The sequence below is a fragment of the Juglans regia genome, chromosome 15 (assembly GCF_001411555.2).
Source record: "Juglans regia cultivar Chandler chromosome 15, Walnut 2.0, whole genome shotgun sequence".
NCBI lineage: Eukaryota > Viridiplantae > Streptophyta > Magnoliopsida > Fagales > Juglandaceae > Juglans > Juglans regia.
In genome coordinates, this window is record NC_049915.1 from 4830190 (window position 1) to 4848967 (window position 18778).

Genomic DNA, 18778 nt, shown 5'->3' on the forward strand with positions numbered 1-18778 from the left:
TGATTAATTTGCAGTCAGAGGCAAAACTAAAGTGATCTCAAGCTAGACTGACCCATTTCTTTTATTTTATTCTGATTTCTGTTGCTGCCGACTGAATGACTCCTTAGTTTGGACAGTTAGCCAAATTCCTACGTCTTCCAAGTTCTTCTGTCTCTCTCACTCTCATCTCTTATGCAATTTTATATATATATATATATATATATATATTTATGGCAATACCAACATTGGCCCAACATCTGACAGTTCATTTTTAATAGTTGTAGGATAATACTATTCTTTCCTCTTCATTTTACAGCTCAATTCTATCGCTTTGCTTTTTTATTTTTTTTTTTATCTAATAATTAAAAAAATATTTTTTTAATAATATTATAATTTTTTTTATTTTTTTAAAAAATATTTAAAAATATGAAAATTACATATATAAAAAGATAAAAAAATAAAATAAAATAAAATCCTATAACTAATTATAGCTCACAGCTACCGCTGGGAGCGGTGAGTGTAGCAGCATAGTTTTATGATTGTCACGGCTTTGAATGATTGCAGAGTGCAGACGTACAGTTGCTATCATATTCCAGATTTTTTTGCGGCAATTGCTTAGTGCTGAGTTTTTCTTTCCCTTCGTTTCTTATCTTCTTTCCAATAGCAGCTTCTGCAATTCAGCGCTTCGGTACATTTGAAAGTATTTATGTCCAAAAAATTAATTTTGCAAGATTTATTATTGATATAGTTAATACATTACTAATCTATAAACTTCATGATTAAGAGATCAAACATTGCAATATTAAAAAATATTAAAATTAATATATATTTTTATATCAATTAATACGAAATATTTTTATATAAATAATATGTTTGGTTTGTCGTTCTTTACCTTCTTTTTCAATTGATTTTTTATTAAATAGAAATATTTTAATCATAAATAAATTTTATAAAAATAAACTCATAAATTGATGTAATTTGATGTGATATGTTAAATTATAAAATTAATTTTATTATAAAATAAATTAACAGATTACAAAAAATCACGTTAATTTTTAAATTTATTTTTATAAAATATTTTTGTAGCCGCTTCTTGATTTGATAGAGAGAATTTTGAAATCCTTCGTCATTAATGAATGGGATATTAATAAAACTTTTCTTTCATACTTGTATTAAAAGAAATAAATTGATATTGAGTAAATTTAACTTTTATTCCTTTTTTAAACAGTGATTTATATATATATATATATATATGAGAAATGTTATAATTATAAAGAGATTTTATAAAAATAAATATATAAATTGACGTAATTTGATATAATGTATTAGTGTTATCATAAAATAGATCTACTGTATGGTATGAGTTAGTTCAAATTGTAAATTTATTTTTATGAGATCTATTTATATTATTGCATTTTAATATATGTGTGTAGCTTGGAAAGATGATTTAATAGAGTGGATTTCTAATTAAGCTATATATTCTTCCTCCGTGCCATCTCCATCATAAATGAGATAATTTAATAAAACTTAATTAGCTGTCGTACTCTTCTTAAATAATAAGGCTATTCAGTAGTTAACAAGTCAAAATAATGAAACTGATTGCCTCGAACCTTTTCGCCAAACCATTACCCAAGTGCCACGTTTCTATGATAGATATTGATCATTGTTAGTCACCGCTAGCTAGCTAGCAAGCAAGCTAATTAAGCACTCTATAATTAACAAATAATGCTAATAATTTTCAATTAAAATTTAAAAATAAAGAAAATTAAATTAAATTAATATAATATTTATTACATCATGAGTGATGTGTCACCAATCATGTCGTGAAGTTTGTAAAATTTTTATTTTTTGTGGTAAGATTTGTACGAACAATATGTAGCTCAAGCATATGATTAATTGGCTTCATTTTCATTTACATCTCCATTTACAACAACCACCATAAGGCTATATAGGGAACCACAACAAAGTGAGTTACATTGGATCTAAAATGACTATAATGATGGAGTGAGATATACTTCTTAGTAGAAGAGAGAGATATCTCGTGAGATTCACGTATTAAGAGAGAGGTGATAAAAAATAATGTTGAAGATGGATTGCGACGAGAGGCATCCTATAAGTGGTCGTGATTTGTAAGTGCCGTACAATATATATGATCGCAAGCTTCTCCCAACAAAGGGAAAAGCTTGTAATCAAAGTTCTTTTAAAGATAAAATAATTCGAACTAAAGTTAATAACATAGAAAAAAAATCGACTTAAACATTACAATAGGATTGTGCCGGATGTCATGTAAATTAGCGGTAGCGTGTTTTCTACACGAGTCAGAATTTTCAGTTGACGCATGAAAAGTTTCGAAAAATAAGAGGATAGATAGTTCAATCGACGCGTCGCGAGGTGGATGATGCATGCATGGTAACTCTATGTTAGATGCACTAGGAGAGCACTTGAGAAAGAAAGGGAAAAAGAGATGAGATGGAAAAGGTGATACGATTTGAGGGGAGAGAATGAGGAGAGAAGAAGAAGAGAGGCAGAAGCCGAATATATAATATTATATTTTTCCAAAGCTGTGTTCTGATATCTCCGCTAGGTAGAGATAGAATAATAACAATGCTCATTGACAACAAGATTATGCAGAATTCCTTCTGCACCCAAAAAAAAATGAAAATTTACTCTTCCACCCTCCCAAGTAGAAAATGTGCCCCCACCTTCGTAATTTCCACAACTTAGGTTCGTTCACCATTTGCGTGGACGGAAGTACTCATTTTCACAGCCGCAAAAATCCATCTAAGCACCGACCCCTCTCTCTTTCTATCCAAAAACTACCTCCCACTTGTCCACAAAAACCAAACTCCTCGTCACCATCATCATTCACTCTTTAATCATATAAAGATTCTAAGAAATAAATTTATAATCTGAGATAATTTTACGTAATATGTTAAATTTATTTTATTATAAAATAAATTTTATAGTTTAATGTATTATATTAAGTTAAATAATTTTATAAATTTATTTTTATAAAATTTATTTATGATTAAAATATTTTTTATATAATTAAAGATATTAATAACATGTATTAGGTTATGTCATGGTTCGACAAACAAGGACATCTTAATCAGCATCAAATTAAGGGGGGGCTTTGGAGTCGGGTTGTTGCTTCGAGTGCTTGCTTGCGTACAAGAGGCGTAACCATCCAAGTCGGCTCTCACATGCCCACAAAACCGCTACGTGCATTTTCTTTTTTCTTTTTTTCATGAACTCTCCAAATAAATTGCCCTTTCAGACCCACCAAAAGTGATCAGCAACATATATATATATATATAATTACATGCATATTGCATCACCTACTATTTTATAAGAGGGAGTGAGAAAGAGAGAGAGGGAGAGAGAGGGGAGAGATCAGACAGAAGGGATGGGAGATGATGGATTGTGTCGGCCAGTTTTGGACTTATCTTCAAGGAAGATCAACGTGGCGGCCGTTCCCAGAACACAGACTATAGCAGCCAAGTAGGAAACTCTCCAGCCCCCGTCTCTCTCTCTGCATTTCTCTATATATATATATATATTGCACTCTGCATATTCCAGGAAATTGTTTGTGGCATGGACTTTCTGAAACTGAAAACGGAATCTTCCTGGGTATTGTTTTCGTTTTTGGGTTATATGGTGTAGCTGTTGAGATTTTACGAGAAAGTAAGAGAGGGAGGGAAAAAGGCTAGGGGTGTTAGAGTAGTGATTATTCTGTGATGGAAGGAGCTGCATGTTGTTCGACGTCAACAAGCGCAGAAAAGCGAAAGCAGAGGCAAAACCAGGAGAAGCCATATCGGGGAATAAGGATGAGGAAGTGGGGGAAGTGGGTGGCCGAGATTAGAGAACCCAACAAGAGGTCTAGGATTTGGCTTGGCTCCTACACGACTCCGGTCGCCGCCGCACGAGCCTACGACACCGCCGTGTTCTATCTCCGAGGCCCTTCTGCTCGGCTTAACTTTCCCGATTTGATCTTCCAAGAAGACGATGACGAGCTCCGGGACATCTCCGCCGCTTCTATACGCAAGAAAGCCACCGAAGTCGGAGCCAGAGTCGACGCCCTTCAGACTGCGCGCGCTCTCCATGCATCGCAACCGAAGCCTAGTCGAGTCTCAGAGACGCCCGATTTAAACGAGTATCCGGGACCGGAAAACTCCGACGAAGATTGATCAATATTAATACACACTTAGTTATTAGTTTCTTCATGTCTTTTTCCATGATCTTCCGGCGGTGTGCAAGAAAAAAGAAATTGCATCTCGCACACCGCTAAGAGAAATTTAGGGGGAAGGAGTTGAAGTTGGCTGTGAAAACACAATCAACAGGTCCTGTTTGATAAGTTTGGATTCCCAGTTGTAACCAGAACTAAGCAGAAATAGTTTTGATAGTGATCAGATTAGTTTTCCTTTTCTTTTTTCTTAATTTCTCATCAATTGAACTACTTCTCATTTATCATGTCTCTGGGTATATAAATTCTCTTAGAAATGATCCCTGCACTAAAGTTTTGGCCAGAAATTTGAGGAGGAGACCAAGGAAGATGAAGAATGGCCGTGGAATGAGGGAAACAGCGATGGCCTACCAAACAAGCTTTTTTATTTTCCATTATTTATTTTTCCCAGAACGCAAAGGAGATAAGATCAAGATAAGGCAGAGTTGGGGCACCAAGAACTGCTACTTATGACGTGCCTGCGGACACCACAAAAACCATAAAAACGAGAGAGAGAGAGAGAGAGAGAGAGAGTGGTGGTCCTTAATCAGAGAGGAGGGCCCGGTGTCACCGTCATGTTATGGTGGAAGCTTACGAAAGCTTTGCTTACTAGAAGTTGATGGGTGATGTGGCGGTGATAGTTTGTGTGTTTTTTTGTCTTCATGTTTTGTTAATTAATGTAATTGTAAATATTTTGTGTTTAGTTTCTTTTTTTGTGTTTTTTTTTTTTTTTTGTTCTTTCTTGTTTTGATTTGCATTTTTGAGTTAATGATAGTATGTTCTCACTTCCCTTCATGCCTATTTAATTATGTTATTGATAATAAATATCTTGGCTTTATGTGCATAGTGGGACTTTGTTATCAAACATCACTAATAAAAAAAAAATATATCTTAATTTTCGCATATCATATGAATTTATACGAAATAGGTCGAACATATATGTTTGATTAGTTTTTCCAGAGTTTTTTTTTTTTTTTTTTTAAATATTGAATTTTGTAAAAGTTTTTAAAGGTGGATAGCTAAAATGAATAATAATTTCAATAAAAAAAAATTGAGATGTATTTTACACTGAGATTTGTAAAAACAAGTAAAGAATAAAATTTATTTGTCAAAAAATATGTTTTCAATGAAGTTTTATTTATCATTAATTTTCCAAATTGTCTAGCCCTATGAAGGAAACATGTATTACTTGTAAAGGGTGTGATAATTTTATCTTTTTATGAGTATTTCCAAAATTTTAAAATGAGTCCAATTGTCTAATAGATTTTTATTATTCAGTGACGATTTATTGTGAGAAAATATAGTATTCTTTTTAGAATAATTATTTTCATCGGTCATTATTCATTACTTCACACTTTATATCCTATAAAAAAAATTGTTAAGTATAGAATGTGAGAGTAAATAGTAACTGATATATAACAAAACTTTTTTTTGTCTTGATTTGGTTCATTAAAATAGTTTCAAACTGATGATAATGTTTTGTTTTTTTTAATTTGGTCGGTTAATTTTTTTATGGCCGGATTTCTTTCTTGCAAAAACAATATATATATTGCTGACCCAACTGTCCTTGATACATTAACCTTTTGACTTTCTTTCATTATACATATAAATTAAGCAAATCTACATGGTTTATGGATCTTAGTGCTCTATTATTAATTATTTTTTTCATTGGCTTATGTTAATTAATTGAAATAATTGGCTTCCACAATTATTTTCTTTTCTTTAATTGATCGGTTAATTTTCCCCTTTTGTTTATTTTTCTTTCCTTTTCCCATCACCAAGGAACTAAAAACGATGTATGTTCTATTTTTTTTGGTATTAAAAACGTTCTATGTTCACCCCCAACCCCATTAGATAAATATTACAAACGAGTTATTTCTTATAAAAATAATTATTTTTTATTAAAATAAATTTATTTTCATCGCAATTAGTTATTTTTGTTATAAATAATCCGTCATAAATGATTATTTTTTTTTGTAATCGAGGGGCCAACATTACGAGATGAAAATTATTACAATCACAAATAAATTTTATAAATATATACTCACAAATTAACGTGACTTCATGTGATATATTAGATCTATTTTATAATAAAATAATTTTATAATTTAATATACTACATCAAATTATGTTAATTTATAAATTTATTTTTATAAAATCTCTGCGTACCTAAAACATTTCTCACGATAAAATACGCATCTTTCATTTAACGAAGTCTATTTCAACAAGAGCTAGTCAAAGTCCCTTAGCCCTTTCTAAAACCTACTACTAAAAACAATGCGTATCTTATTTAATTAAGTCTGGTCAATCAATCTAGAGTTCCACTGCAGTACAGTACGAGCATACGAGGAAAAATAGGAAGGAAGAAAGAAAGAAAGAAAGAAAGAAAGAAAGCGATTCATGTTGGATTGCTTGCAAATAAGGTCATCCACCCTATAGTTTTACTTTCTACGAAAACGAAACAGTTCAACAATTCAACAATTCGGTGAGAAAGCTGCCAATATCGTTTTTTGGAGTCGTATTTGTCGAATGACATGACAGGAAAACAATGTCTAGAGGCATCAAAGTCATACAATTGCAGGCACCGCCGAGAACATGCCACATAACCTTAAGGGTTCCCATCAAAGCCACAACTCTCATGACCAAGTACTGAAAGATAGATAAGGATCATCTTATTTCATAACTTCTACTTTTCTAAGGTCCAGTATGCAGCTAACAGCACACCTTGTAAGCATATTCTCTCGTTTAGATATGATTATCTTTAATGGATAAAGCTAAGCTGTACTTAAACCATTTGTAATAAAAGTACTAACCCATATTCATATTCATATTCAAACTGCATAAATATAATTTGTACAAATCTTAAATAAATAAATTTAAGATGTTTTCTTTGTAAAAAAATAAATCTCATCATAAAAAGTGTGAAAAAACTTATTATTTTTCAGTGGAACTTATTTTTCTACAAAAGGTATGGGCGAGGTTTATCTATTTAAAATTTATACTTAAAATTACTCTAAATGCATTCTTACTTAGTTAGAAGGTCATTCATTCATGAAATTGCTAGTAGAAGAAATACTATCTTTTGTTAAGATAATAAATAATAAGTGGTGATTTTACATGATATCAAAGCAAAGATTCTGACTTCGAATCATGACTCTACACTTTATTCTATTTAATTAAATATTTCACGTGTTGGACTATCCATTGAGAGAGATTCTGGCCCATACGTGAGGGAGAGTGATAGGCTGTATTTAGATGTTGAGCTGAGTTGAGATAAGTTGAATTCTTTATGAATAGTAGTGAGTTGAGATAGTGGAGTAAATTTTATGTGATCTACTTAAGATGAGTTTAGATGTATTTAGATGTTAAAATGAGTTTAGATATATTTATGAGAATTTGAAAAAGATTGTGGATCCCGCGTGTAAAGAGGTATTAAATTGAAAAATGTTATAGGTCCCACGTGTAAAGAGGTTTTGAGTTGAAATGAGTTTAGTGATTTGAAAGTTGGGTGTTTGGATGTTAGACTTAGTTTAAAATCAGACTGAACTGAATTGATCTCAGTACAGTCCAACAATCAAACGGGGCCTTAAGATATAAAATAAATAATAAAATCTATCTCTTCCTATTTGCAAAAACTTTTATGATAAGTGGTAATTTCACATCTTTTCGTATTAGATTTTATCATCACCAATCGTACATATGTATATCATTTAAATGGTTAACACATGAAACCATTTAAGACTAAAAATTTAATAAATATGAGTAAGGATGAGAAGATTTAAGATGAAAAATGGTAATAGTAGTAACCTTTCTCTGGTGTTCTACATTCTAGTAACATTTTGAAGATGTTTCCTTTGGTTGACATGGAGAGTGCCACGACAAACATGAACCCATCAAGGCAACTTCACCAGGTTGTCATTCTCTTGCACAGCCAACTTAAAATGTCATTCACAAGGAATGGATCTTTTCCTTTGTTCGTTAAGCGGCAAAAGCAGATATTGCATTCCCACCTATGGAAGTTCACATATAAAAAAAAAGAATAAAAATTATCATAGTATAAGAAATTCTGTGAGAGGAATGATATTTCATGATCTACATAAATTGGCTCCAATTCTTTTCCCTGTAATAACGGTTAATTTGGTATCAGCACATATCACAAGGTTCAGAAAAGCAGAATGTTCCCATTATCATTACTTGTAATTGCCTGTATCACATTTCTGCTCTGTTTCTTTTGTAACTGGAAAGCTTTTTTCTTCTTATTTTGGTTTGAATGTCAAATATGTATATGATCAAATCAAGCCTTACAATAAGCCGTCAATTGCAATGAAAGAACTCAAGTCAAATTCATGGATTGCAATATTTTCATCAAGCAGCTTTATACTCAAAGAAAAACTAATCTAATAAATTACAAGGATAACAATTCAATTTTTGGAGAAACAAAAAAAATAGTGAAGCTAACCAGGCTTAGAACTTTGGCTCTTAAGAGAAACTATTGTGTGGTCTGATGTTATTAGATCTTCCGGATAACGCCCTGTTGTAGCAGGAAGCAGTAGATGAGTTACTTTCCACCAGGCTTAGTTTGTTTTTTAGGAGAACTTAATCATAATGTGGTCCTGGCAGGAAGCAGTCGGTTTGTTTCTTTTCACAGGGCTTAGTTTGTCCTCTAAGAAAATAATCGGGTGGTCCAATGTCATCAGATTTTCCAGCTAACAACCTGTTGTAGAGGAAAGCAGTCAGCATGCATTCTAAACTTGTGATCTGTAGAATGCACATAAAAAGGTAGGAAAGACACGACAAATAACACAAAGAAACTTGCAATTGTTTATCCATTGTACTGCAATCAACAGCCTGTATGAAGTTAAATCATGCCGCTTCATGCTTGGAATGAGCAGCACCTCTTAATTCTCCTGAAATGCAAGGGACAATCTAATATTAACTCTTCTCTTTGGTGAAATGTTGGATATACCATGATGATGCACTTGTGATAGCAACTAGATCGCCATTCAGCAAAATGTCAAGATCTGTTGGAGAGGATGAAATATGTACAGTGATAGATACCATGTGCAAAATGTTAATGGAAATTGACACAGGTTAAAGGAAATTGAGGCTTATACAGCAGATTTCTAGACATAAAGTTAATGGACCACATCACCATGAAAATCGAGTGATCCAAACATGATTTGCATGATTACTTCAGCAAGCAAACAAAAGCAAATTAGGGTTCCATTCTATATACAAAAAACCAACGTTCAAAATCGTAACTCTGCTTTCATGAAGTAAAATAACTTGCAAATTCAGAAATTTAGAGCAACATTGAATACCAATACAAAGTCTACAAAGTCATATGACAGTCTCTACCTGTCTAAAACTCTCCCTGTCAAGGAAGTAGATTGATATTTTTTTATAGGTAATCAAGAATTTTTTATTTATAAGAAAAGGAGGCATAGTCCAAGTACACAAGAAAGTATATTGATATACACAACCAGAGCCTAAATAAAAGGGGCCAATCATGTAAGGATCCCAAAAAAGTAATAAGTAGAAGGTCAACTGAAAAGTTTATTCCATTGCTAGCTCAAGTTTGGTATGGTGACTACAGCATGTTTGATGCTTATTCAAGTATTTTTATGTTTCTTAAAGGACATACACTGTAAGGCCACCACATAGGGGCCATCTGAACCCTTTAAAACCATCAACTAACAAACAAATGTTAAATAATTGAAGTTTCCTTCATAAAGAAGACCATCTTGAGGCATGAATTTAAGGATGGTCTTCACTTACCTAAGTCGTCCATACTATATCGGTCAGAGAAAATCAAGAGGTAAAGATGGTTATTTGCTTCGACCTGACCAAGGATGAACCTTGATAGCAAAAAGTTAGAAAGTGTCAATCTACCAACCTTAGTGGCATGCCCAGTAACAGCCTTTTTCATGGTAATCTTAATTGGTTATCTATGCACGAGTACTGTGCCAACCTTGTAAAAATTGCTGTGGATAACAGAGTTTCACAGGATTCCTTTTCATGGTTCTATATGTCATTTTCATCAATGCACCATGTAGGCTTTATCAGGTCTGGGAAGGACCCAATTTGACAAAAAGCATAACAAAAGAAGGATCTTGTCAAGGATAATACATCAGATTGTGATAAGCCCAACTGAGATCCACCTCTGGAAGATAAATGCTTAACTTGGTTAGATAGAGTTTCAATGTGTTTCAACTATTAGTGTTATCATCTGGTGTAATTCATAGACTTCCAGTTGGACTATGTAACGACTTTCTCTATTAATAGCACTACCTGCACACTGGTTTAGGTGCAACAGATATTACCTTCACAGATCTAATAGGCAATAACACTTGGTTTAAGTTCTCAACTCTACTAAAGTTTGAGGCTACCTATAATAGACTAGGAAGCACGCCACCTGTGTTAAGCCCACTGTCCAGGCTTAATCAAAGTGATCCAGCCACCTTAAGACGATCATGTCCTCTTCCAACTAGCCAATCTATGCTCAATCTTCTCAATCACACCATTCCAAATAAAATTTGTTCCTTCAGGCTATTGCTATAGATTGTAATGGACTAAGCTCCATTACTTCCTTGTTTCAGTTTCAAATTCTAACTAGGTGTTTTTCTTGTATATGATCCATGTACATTAGGCATAGGCTATGCCTAATGTTGCTATCAATAAAACTTACAATTTCTTAAAAAAGATGAAGCTGTATAGCACGAACTCTTTAAGTTCATTTTATTTTTGGCTTAAGGAGCTGTGCCACGCAGCAGTAAATTCAAAACCATACCCTTAACCCCAGCTGTGAAATCAGGGACCATGCTTAGTTTATTATCACTCATACTATACTGCGGTATTGACAAAAATAAAATCCATCTTGCACGAACCTATTTTTCTGTTTGAATCTAAAGCCAAATCACATTCCTATTTCCCTGTTCAAATCAAACACGGCTAAGGACGGATATTCCAAATGAGGCTTTGCAAGCGCTAACGAGTTCCATCAACATTATTTACATAGCAGAAATCAATGCATGTGCATTATATTAAACATTAGCATTGTGGTATTGGCTAGATGGCAGAAAAATAACATATATCTAGCAGCAATCAAAATCCACTTGCTTAGCACTGAAACTCAAAATAATCTCAATGCTTGTCCACTGCTGCCATAAATAACCCTACCCAAGTTAAGCTATCATATCATTGACCAGTTCATGTACGTAATCAAGATTGGAACACGTCTTTATTCAGTGAAGACTTTAAGGAGATGGCCTGATGGGTAAAAAGTACTCCAAAAGCTTAACATTCAAAAACTGGGAAATACAAAGAAACGAGTAAACTAACCGGAAAAGCGCTGCCTTTAGAGTGGCGGCGGAGTAAGACAGAGACAGTGAGCTCCCTTCGACTTCGACTTTGAGGTTTGCAGGAAACCCAGAGCGAAGCTTCGAGGAGAAGTACGACGTGTTGGTTGTCTCACTAAAGGAGGACGATTGGTTCACGTTTCGAGTAATCGCCAGCCCAACCCAAGCAAAACGTGCTCGTAGCCATACCCCAAGTGATAAAATTTAAAATCGAATCAGTAGATATCGATTTTATATTTTTAAGAATTGATTTTGTACCAATTACCTTTCTGAACTGATTCTTTTGATTTTATCGATTTCGATCGATTCAATCTGATTTTTTGATTTTAATATATTAGATATTATATTATATAATATTTATATAATAATATATTATAATATATAATATTATAGTAATAATATATTGTAGTATATTATAATATATATTATAATTATATTATAGACTATAATGATATTTTATAATATATAATTATATAGTACTAATATAACTATTAATATAATAGATTATAGTGATATAAGATTTTAAAATTTAATATTATATTAATTAGTAATTTATCATATAATATAAAACTATTTTATATATAATTATATATTATATATAAAAATTATATATAATATAAAAAAATATAATATATATATGAACCAGTCAGGTTCAGTCCAGTCTGCTTTTAGAAAAAGAAAAACTAAACAAAAACTAGATTGATTTTGACCGATTTTAAGAAAAATAAAATCAGTACCGGCCCGAACCAAATTCGGTACCGGACTACACCGGTTTGGTCTGGTCTTGTTTATTGGTTCACCAGTTTGTTTTTTACACCCCTACCAACTAGCAGTACTCTACTACTCTATCAAAAGAATAATGCTAAGGGAACTGTTATGAGTCCCAAATTCGGGACCCAAAATGTGTCTCGAATAGGCTATTTTTTTCTTCTTTTTTTTTCTTTTTTTTTCATATACTTTTTTAATCATCATAAATATTTTTTTAAAAAATAAAAAAATCACAACATCATTAAAAAAATATTTTTTTAATCGTTCGGTAAAAAAAAAAAAATTACATTCAGGACACATTTTGGGTCCCGAATTCGAGACCCAAAGCATTTCCCTAATGCTAATATCTTCTTTATTTTATTCTCTCATTTTGATTGTTATGCTTTTTTAATTTTCTTATTTATTAATCAAAGAATTGACTATTAGTGTATTAATATTTTTTTATTTTTTTAAAAATAATTTTAAAGATGTTAAAAAATATGAATAAATATATATATTTATATATATTACCTAAGGGCACGCCAGCGGTTCCCTAGCAGCACTCATTTCAAAATTTAATGGATTTTCTTTATAAAAATTTGCCACAAATCAGAAGATATAATTATGGCAAATATTATTTTATTCCTTTATTTATTTATTTATTTATTTAATGCAACCTCTTTCCTCTGTCAACAATACTAAGGGGCTATTTGGATTCGAAGGTGACTTCGAATATATGAGGATGATTTCAAATATCTGAAGATGATTTCGTACGGTCCCCAGTTGTCTGTCCAACCCGTCTCATTCAACAGAAAGTTTCGCATACGACAAACAAAGGCTTCGTGCCCAGCCTTTCGTGAAGTTGCTTTATGCCTTTTGACTGGGCAAGACAGAGGGCGAGTAATGGCTCTTCAAGGCCCTCCCACCCACCCTTCACCCATTCGGTTCACGCAGACTCCTGGCAAAGTCACGAATCGCCCTCACCGAAGCTCCTCAGGCTCAGCTATGGCTCCGCGCAGAGCTCGTCTCAACGCTCCGTAGTCATACTCCCTGCCATCATCAACGCCAGACCGAATGCGACTCACTGAGGCAATTTTGGTTTTTCTTAGAACAGAGGCAACCCAGGGAGGTCAGCCCGTACACATCTCAGTCCAAGCAACCGAGAATCAGTTCCTCTTCCATTCCTGCACACCGTACCCAATCACGTCCCCCTTCCATTACAGAGATTCCCCTGCCCCTGACCCAAACGCTGCGACCCTTTGTCTAGGGTTTTCATGATAGATTCGCAGCAAACAGTGTAGATTTAGGGGTCTGTTTCCGTGGGATTTTACATTACAAATTGATTCTGTCCCCCTCACTAATGAAGGCCACAATTCCGAAAACCACCAAACACCCAACCTCAAGAACTCGAATCCACCGTAACCACCTTCGGGGTACCCGTATCACCACCACGGCTCCGAGGACACGATCCTTCCAAGTATGTGTATCTCATCTCAATGCATCTACTGCCGTCTCCCTTATGCGAAATGTGTAAATTTTTCTGGGCATTACTCTTGTTTTTTGAACATGAATTTGAGCCTAATTTGGTTCGGCTTGTGGTTATTGACCTTGATTATTATGAATAATAGAATGCATGTTATCCTTAGATTAGATGAATGAAAAAGTTTGGTTACTCACAAATCTCTGTGGATGCGCCCGAGGCTTTTATTTTTCCCCCATGAAGTTCGGACTTGAAGCAGAAACTGTATATTAGCCCCCTTATTTACCCATATATATGGGACACCTAAGTGCACTTTCATTTTAGTACCATTCCGCTTACTTGTTTATAGTGCATGAGGTTAGACAAATCTGCTAGACCGTATGTAGATGCTGGGTAATTTATATCTGTTGTATGGATAGTTGAACATTGGCTTTAAAAGGTAGATGCTTGGGGCCTCATTTCATAGGTTAGTTGTGAGTGTGATTATAATTGATTATTTGGGAGTTTTGGTTTTGGTATGCATGTGGTTGAATGTGGGAATGGGGTATTAGTTTTTCTTTCAAAAATCTGCTACAGACGTGCACCATATTTGGGGACATTTTTGCAGTTGCATGTATTTTAGTTTTTAAACATTAGTTTGTTTTGGTTTTGGTATGCATGTGGTTGACAGTGGTTGAATGGGGATGCAGAATTTTCTTTGTCAAATCTGCTACTCGATGCATAAATATTGGACACACTTTTTGCATTTGCATGGATTTTGTAGGAGATTATTGTTGGCTGTAATGTGGGGAGATTTTTGCATTTGCATGTATTTTCTGGTTGGGTTATTAGTTTGCTTGGGGCATGTATTAAGTGTCTATGAAATCAGTCCATTCATTTGCAATTTTGACTCATGGAGTTGATGGCATAAAAACTTCCCTATATTTTTACCCCACCAAACAGCACCATTTCCAAAAAGAAAGAAGTCCCCAAAGTTTTGTGGACGCACTACGTATCCACCTCACCTCCCCCTACCCTTCGTAATTGCCACACTAGCATGCCCCATCTTATGCCAAACCACATGTCTCTTGTGTACATGTCTTTTCTCCATCCTTTTAATTTCATTGATTGGTTTTGCAACATGAGCCAAGCCAATAAACTCTTGTTCGAGCTATGGTGCTGGCTCCTTTGGAAAGTATTAGGGATGGTTTTAAAACTCAGTACGTTAGTTAATATCGAAAACAAAATATGTTTATATAGTAAGCCAATATAACGAGTTCATCTGTTTTCTTCCTCTAGTTCTTGGAGTCTTAAAACTGTGAAATCACGTTTTTAGTTGGGCTGCGGAAGTAAATACTACAAAATCAATATGCCAAACCCTTTCTTCTTTATTTTATTTCTATGAATGATATAGGCGTAAGCAGATATCATTTTTACCGGAATAGTTTGTCAGTGATTGGAATGGTCCATGCATGGGTTTGTTGTAATTTTTTTTAAATATTTTTATTTTATTTTACTTGCCTTTTGCTTGGATCTTTTACTTACGGAAAATGTTTGGTGTCCCCGATGACATGTCCCGACAGTGGGTTCCGATACTTTTTTTTTTTCTTTTTTTTTACTTAATACTTGAAAAAGTGTTTTTTAATGATGTGATTTTTTTGTTAAATATTTAAAGATATAAAAGGCCAAGTGGCCTTGTCGGGACAAGTTCTCGGTAGTGTAGTGTTTTGATTTTGGTTTTTCTCCTACAACTGTTGTGTATTTATATACAACAAAGCTTCATGGGGATTAATAAACTTACGTCATCCATATTTTCTTTCAAAAATATGCTGTTGCCGTGCACCATATTTTTGAAAGATTTTTGCATTTGCATGTATTTTATAGTTGAAACAATTATTTTGCTTGGGGCCTCATTTTATAACAGAGTTATAAATGGGATTATTGTTCTGTTTTTGGGGGTTTTGGTTTTGCTATGCATGTGGTTGAATGTGGTAGTGTAGTGTTTTGATTTTGGTTTTTCTCCTACAACTGTTGTGTATTTATATATAACAAAGTTTCATGGGGATTAATAAACTTACGTCATCCATGTTCCCATAGCGATACTCCTTACGCTCATCTGCTAGACATCAGCCGTATCAACAGGCAAGTCCTTTTGTAATTCCGGCTCGTTACTCATATTAACGCATATAACGTAGCGTAATTGACATGCAAAACCTTTTTTTCTTTTTTCCTTATATTACCATTTTAGCTATTTCAAATGGAGGACCCCGAAGATACGAGCCGGGATAATGTGCTTTGGGGCGATGCCATGGAGGAGATATTCATCGACATGCTCTACCAGGACGCGCTTCAAGGTAGATTAAAGGGCGGAAAGATAACGTTTAGAGAGCATGGAGTTTATGCACAGCGACTCACTGCTGTTGGGAAGAAAGTGTTTGACGGGAACCAGGTTCGTGGAAAATTGACGAGGTTGAAGGGGATGCAGCGCTTGTTTACCGATTTGTTGAGCCAAACTGGTATGGGTTGGGATCCCGACACAAAGACAGTTGTCGCGAGTGACGAGTGCTGGGAGAATGCCATTAGGGTAAAATTTTAATTAAACTTCCCTATATTATTATTGCACCCTTCAAATTTGTTTTTTGAGCACTCGATGTTTGATTATTAACTGCGTCTATTTCTTCTATAATTGTTAGGTTAAATCGAAATGGGGGAGGTTTCGTACTTTTGGCTGCCCAAAGTACGAGGAGCTATGCACCATATTTGGCGCGTCCGTTGCATACGGGACTATGCAACACGCATCAACACAGCTCCCCGCAGATAGCGACGACGAGCGGCGCCTGGATGAGGAGATGCGAGCTCGAGTGCCTCCCGCACTAGGCCATCGACAGGGATTGCCCATTGGCAATGATGACTTTATTGACTTGATGGGGATCGGGTCACCTGCAGTGGATGCCGTGACTGGGTCATCACGTAGGCCGAAGCCAAGAAAGAAGAGCGATTTTGAGGTGCAGCTTTCTGAGGCCGTCGAGGAGGTTAAACTGACGCAGAGAGCGAGGCGTAAACGATATGAGGATGCAGAAGCTGTGGCATCATCGAAGCGCAGCAAAGAGTCAGAGCCTAGTGAGGGGACCAATGCGGGGTATGATCCGATTAGTCATTGTGCGACGTTGCTAAGCGAGCTTTCCCCTCCGTTGGATCCATCCCAACTTGTTCGCGCAATTAAGGAATTACTGAACCCAGAGATGCGACAGTTTTTCTTGTCCTTGGATGCTGCAAGGAGGGACTCTTGGGCCCGTCATTGTTAAAGTAGGCGGGGTTTTAATTCTTAGGCTATATTTTCTATGGCATTGTCACCCTTTATGTAGAAGTGAGACTATTTGTATTTCGTTGATGAGTTTATAGACAGCCTCATTTTCCAATGCGGGGTTGTCTGTTTGATTTGTTGTAATTTGATTGAAATGAGGACGGATTATGGAGGACCTGTTTTAGGCTCTGTTCGGGTTCTGTATGATTATATTGGACATGTTTAATATATTCTATGATTATCGTAGTACCGCCTTATTATTTTGTTAACTTGTGACAGATTATTTACAATTGTTGTAAAGATAAAATAGTACGAATTAACCCACTGTGCACAATGGGAATTGGTCAGCAGGAAGGTACTCGATGAACGTGAATTGAGATTCAGATGATACGTTCCCTAATGTGTGTTTGACTGATAGTAGTGAAGATGACCTTGCAACTGAGGATCTTGAGACACTCGCATTTCTTGTGAGGGCTGGTAGAGAAGCACAACAACAGCTTAGACAGCCACAACACAATATCGGATTACGGGGACATCAATATATTTTGGAAGTTTTGAATGGGAATCCAAGAAATTGTCGCGAGTTATTTCGACTTGAGGTTGATGCCTTCCGCGCATTATGCAGCTTGTTACGTTCAAATAGTTTTTTGAAGGATACTAGAAAAGGGTTGACCGTCGAGGAACAAATAGGCATGTTCACATCTGTAGTGGCAGCTGGAGACGAACAACGGATTGTGGGGCAGCGCTTTCAGCATTCAACATAAACTGTTAATGCCCATGTGAGGAACGTTATGAAGGCCCTGTGTAGGCTGGGGACACATCTTATTTTCCCAACTCACACATCCGGGGCGCACCCAACAATCGCAGCCAATCCGAGAAATTATCCTTGGTTTGAGGTAAGTTTATTATAGTAGATAATAAAATATAATTCTGTACATATTGGATAATTGTTTTGTAAATTACTTAAACCGTATGTATTCGTATGTATCATGTCCGCTTACTCGTTCGCAGGGATGCATTGGTGCAATTGATGGGACCATGATCGACGCTGTTGTACCTACAGAGGTGCGTGAGGCATATCGCAACCGGCATGGCAAAGTTGCCCAAAACGTATTGTGTGTATGTGACTTGGACATGAAATTCACATTCCTGTACACTGGTTGGGAGGGGAGCTCGCATGATGCACGTGTATTCATCGATGCATTGTCTCAGGGCCGCAACGCATTTCCAATGCCTCTCGATGGTAAATCAGTTCGACAGCCACAATTATTTTTGTCTGATTATATTGGGTCTTTATATCTGTTGTTTTTAAAAAGCTCGGGATTCGTTGCTTGGGGCCTGATTATCTCATAATGTTAATGGTTGACAGGTCATTATTATCTAGTCGATTCGGCGTATCCATGTACTCGAGGATTTATGCCCCCTTACCCTAGAGAGAGATATCATAGAAGTGACCGTCAGGGTCAGCGGGGATTTAGGGGGTATAAAGATTATTTTAATCATCGTCATTCATGTATTCGTAACGTAATAGAACGTACATTTGGGGTCTTGAAATCACGATTTAGAATTCTAAGACTCATGCCTGGTTATAAAGTTGGGAGGCAAGGGGATCTAATCATTGCATGTTGTACGTTACACAATTTTATTAGAATGACGAGCCCGAATGACTGGTTGTTCGAGGAGTGGAGAGATATGGAGCTCAGTCCAAG

At 35.2% G+C, this 18778-nt stretch overlaps 2 protein-coding genes and 1 long non-coding RNA gene across 3 annotated transcripts; 2 read left to right on the forward strand and 1 right to left on the reverse strand.

The window, feature by feature from the left end:
- Positions 1-3315: 3315 nt before the first annotated feature.
- Positions 3316-4449, forward strand: LOC108990403 (ethylene-responsive transcription factor RAP2-1-like). Its single transcript, XM_018964364.2, has one exon. It carries the CDS (start codon positions 3717-3719, stop codon positions 4164-4166), a length of 450 nt encoding a protein of 149 aa, XP_018819909.1. The 5' UTR covers positions 3316-3716; the 3' UTR covers positions 4167-4449.
- A 3396-nt stretch (positions 4450-7845) lies between these two features.
- On the reverse strand, positions 7846-11736 carry LOC118344720. The gene is made up of 3 exons (XR_004798464.1): positions 11543-11736; positions 8661-8915; positions 7846-8211 (listed from the first exon to the last, which is right to left on the reverse strand). It is a non-coding gene; the product is annotated as an uncharacterized LOC118344720 (long non-coding RNA).
- Positions 11737-16022: 4286 nt separating this feature from the next.
- LOC108990360 lies at positions 16023-17070 on the forward strand. The gene is made up of 2 exons (XM_018964305.2): positions 16023-16349; positions 16459-17070. The coding sequence occupies exons 1-2, from the start codon at positions 16023-16025 to the stop codon at positions 17068-17070; spliced, it is 939 nt and encodes a 312-aa protein (XP_018819850.2).
- The last annotated feature ends 1708 nt before the right edge of the window (positions 17071-18778 follow it).

Bases quoted from the DNA above. Each gene is read 5' to 3' on its own strand.
- LOC108990360 (XM_018964305.2), top strand. From the start codon at position 16,023: ATGGAGGACCCCGAAGATACGAGCCGGGATAATGTGCTTTGGGGCGAT. The intron at 16,350-16,458 runs GTAAAATTTTAA...TATAATTGTTAG, and splicing joins GCTGGGAGAATGCCATTAGG to GTTAAATCGAAATGGGGGAG.
- LOC108990403 (XM_018964364.2), top strand. From the start codon at position 3,717: ATGGAAGGAGCTGCATGTTGTTCGACGTCAACAAGCGCAGAAAAGCGA.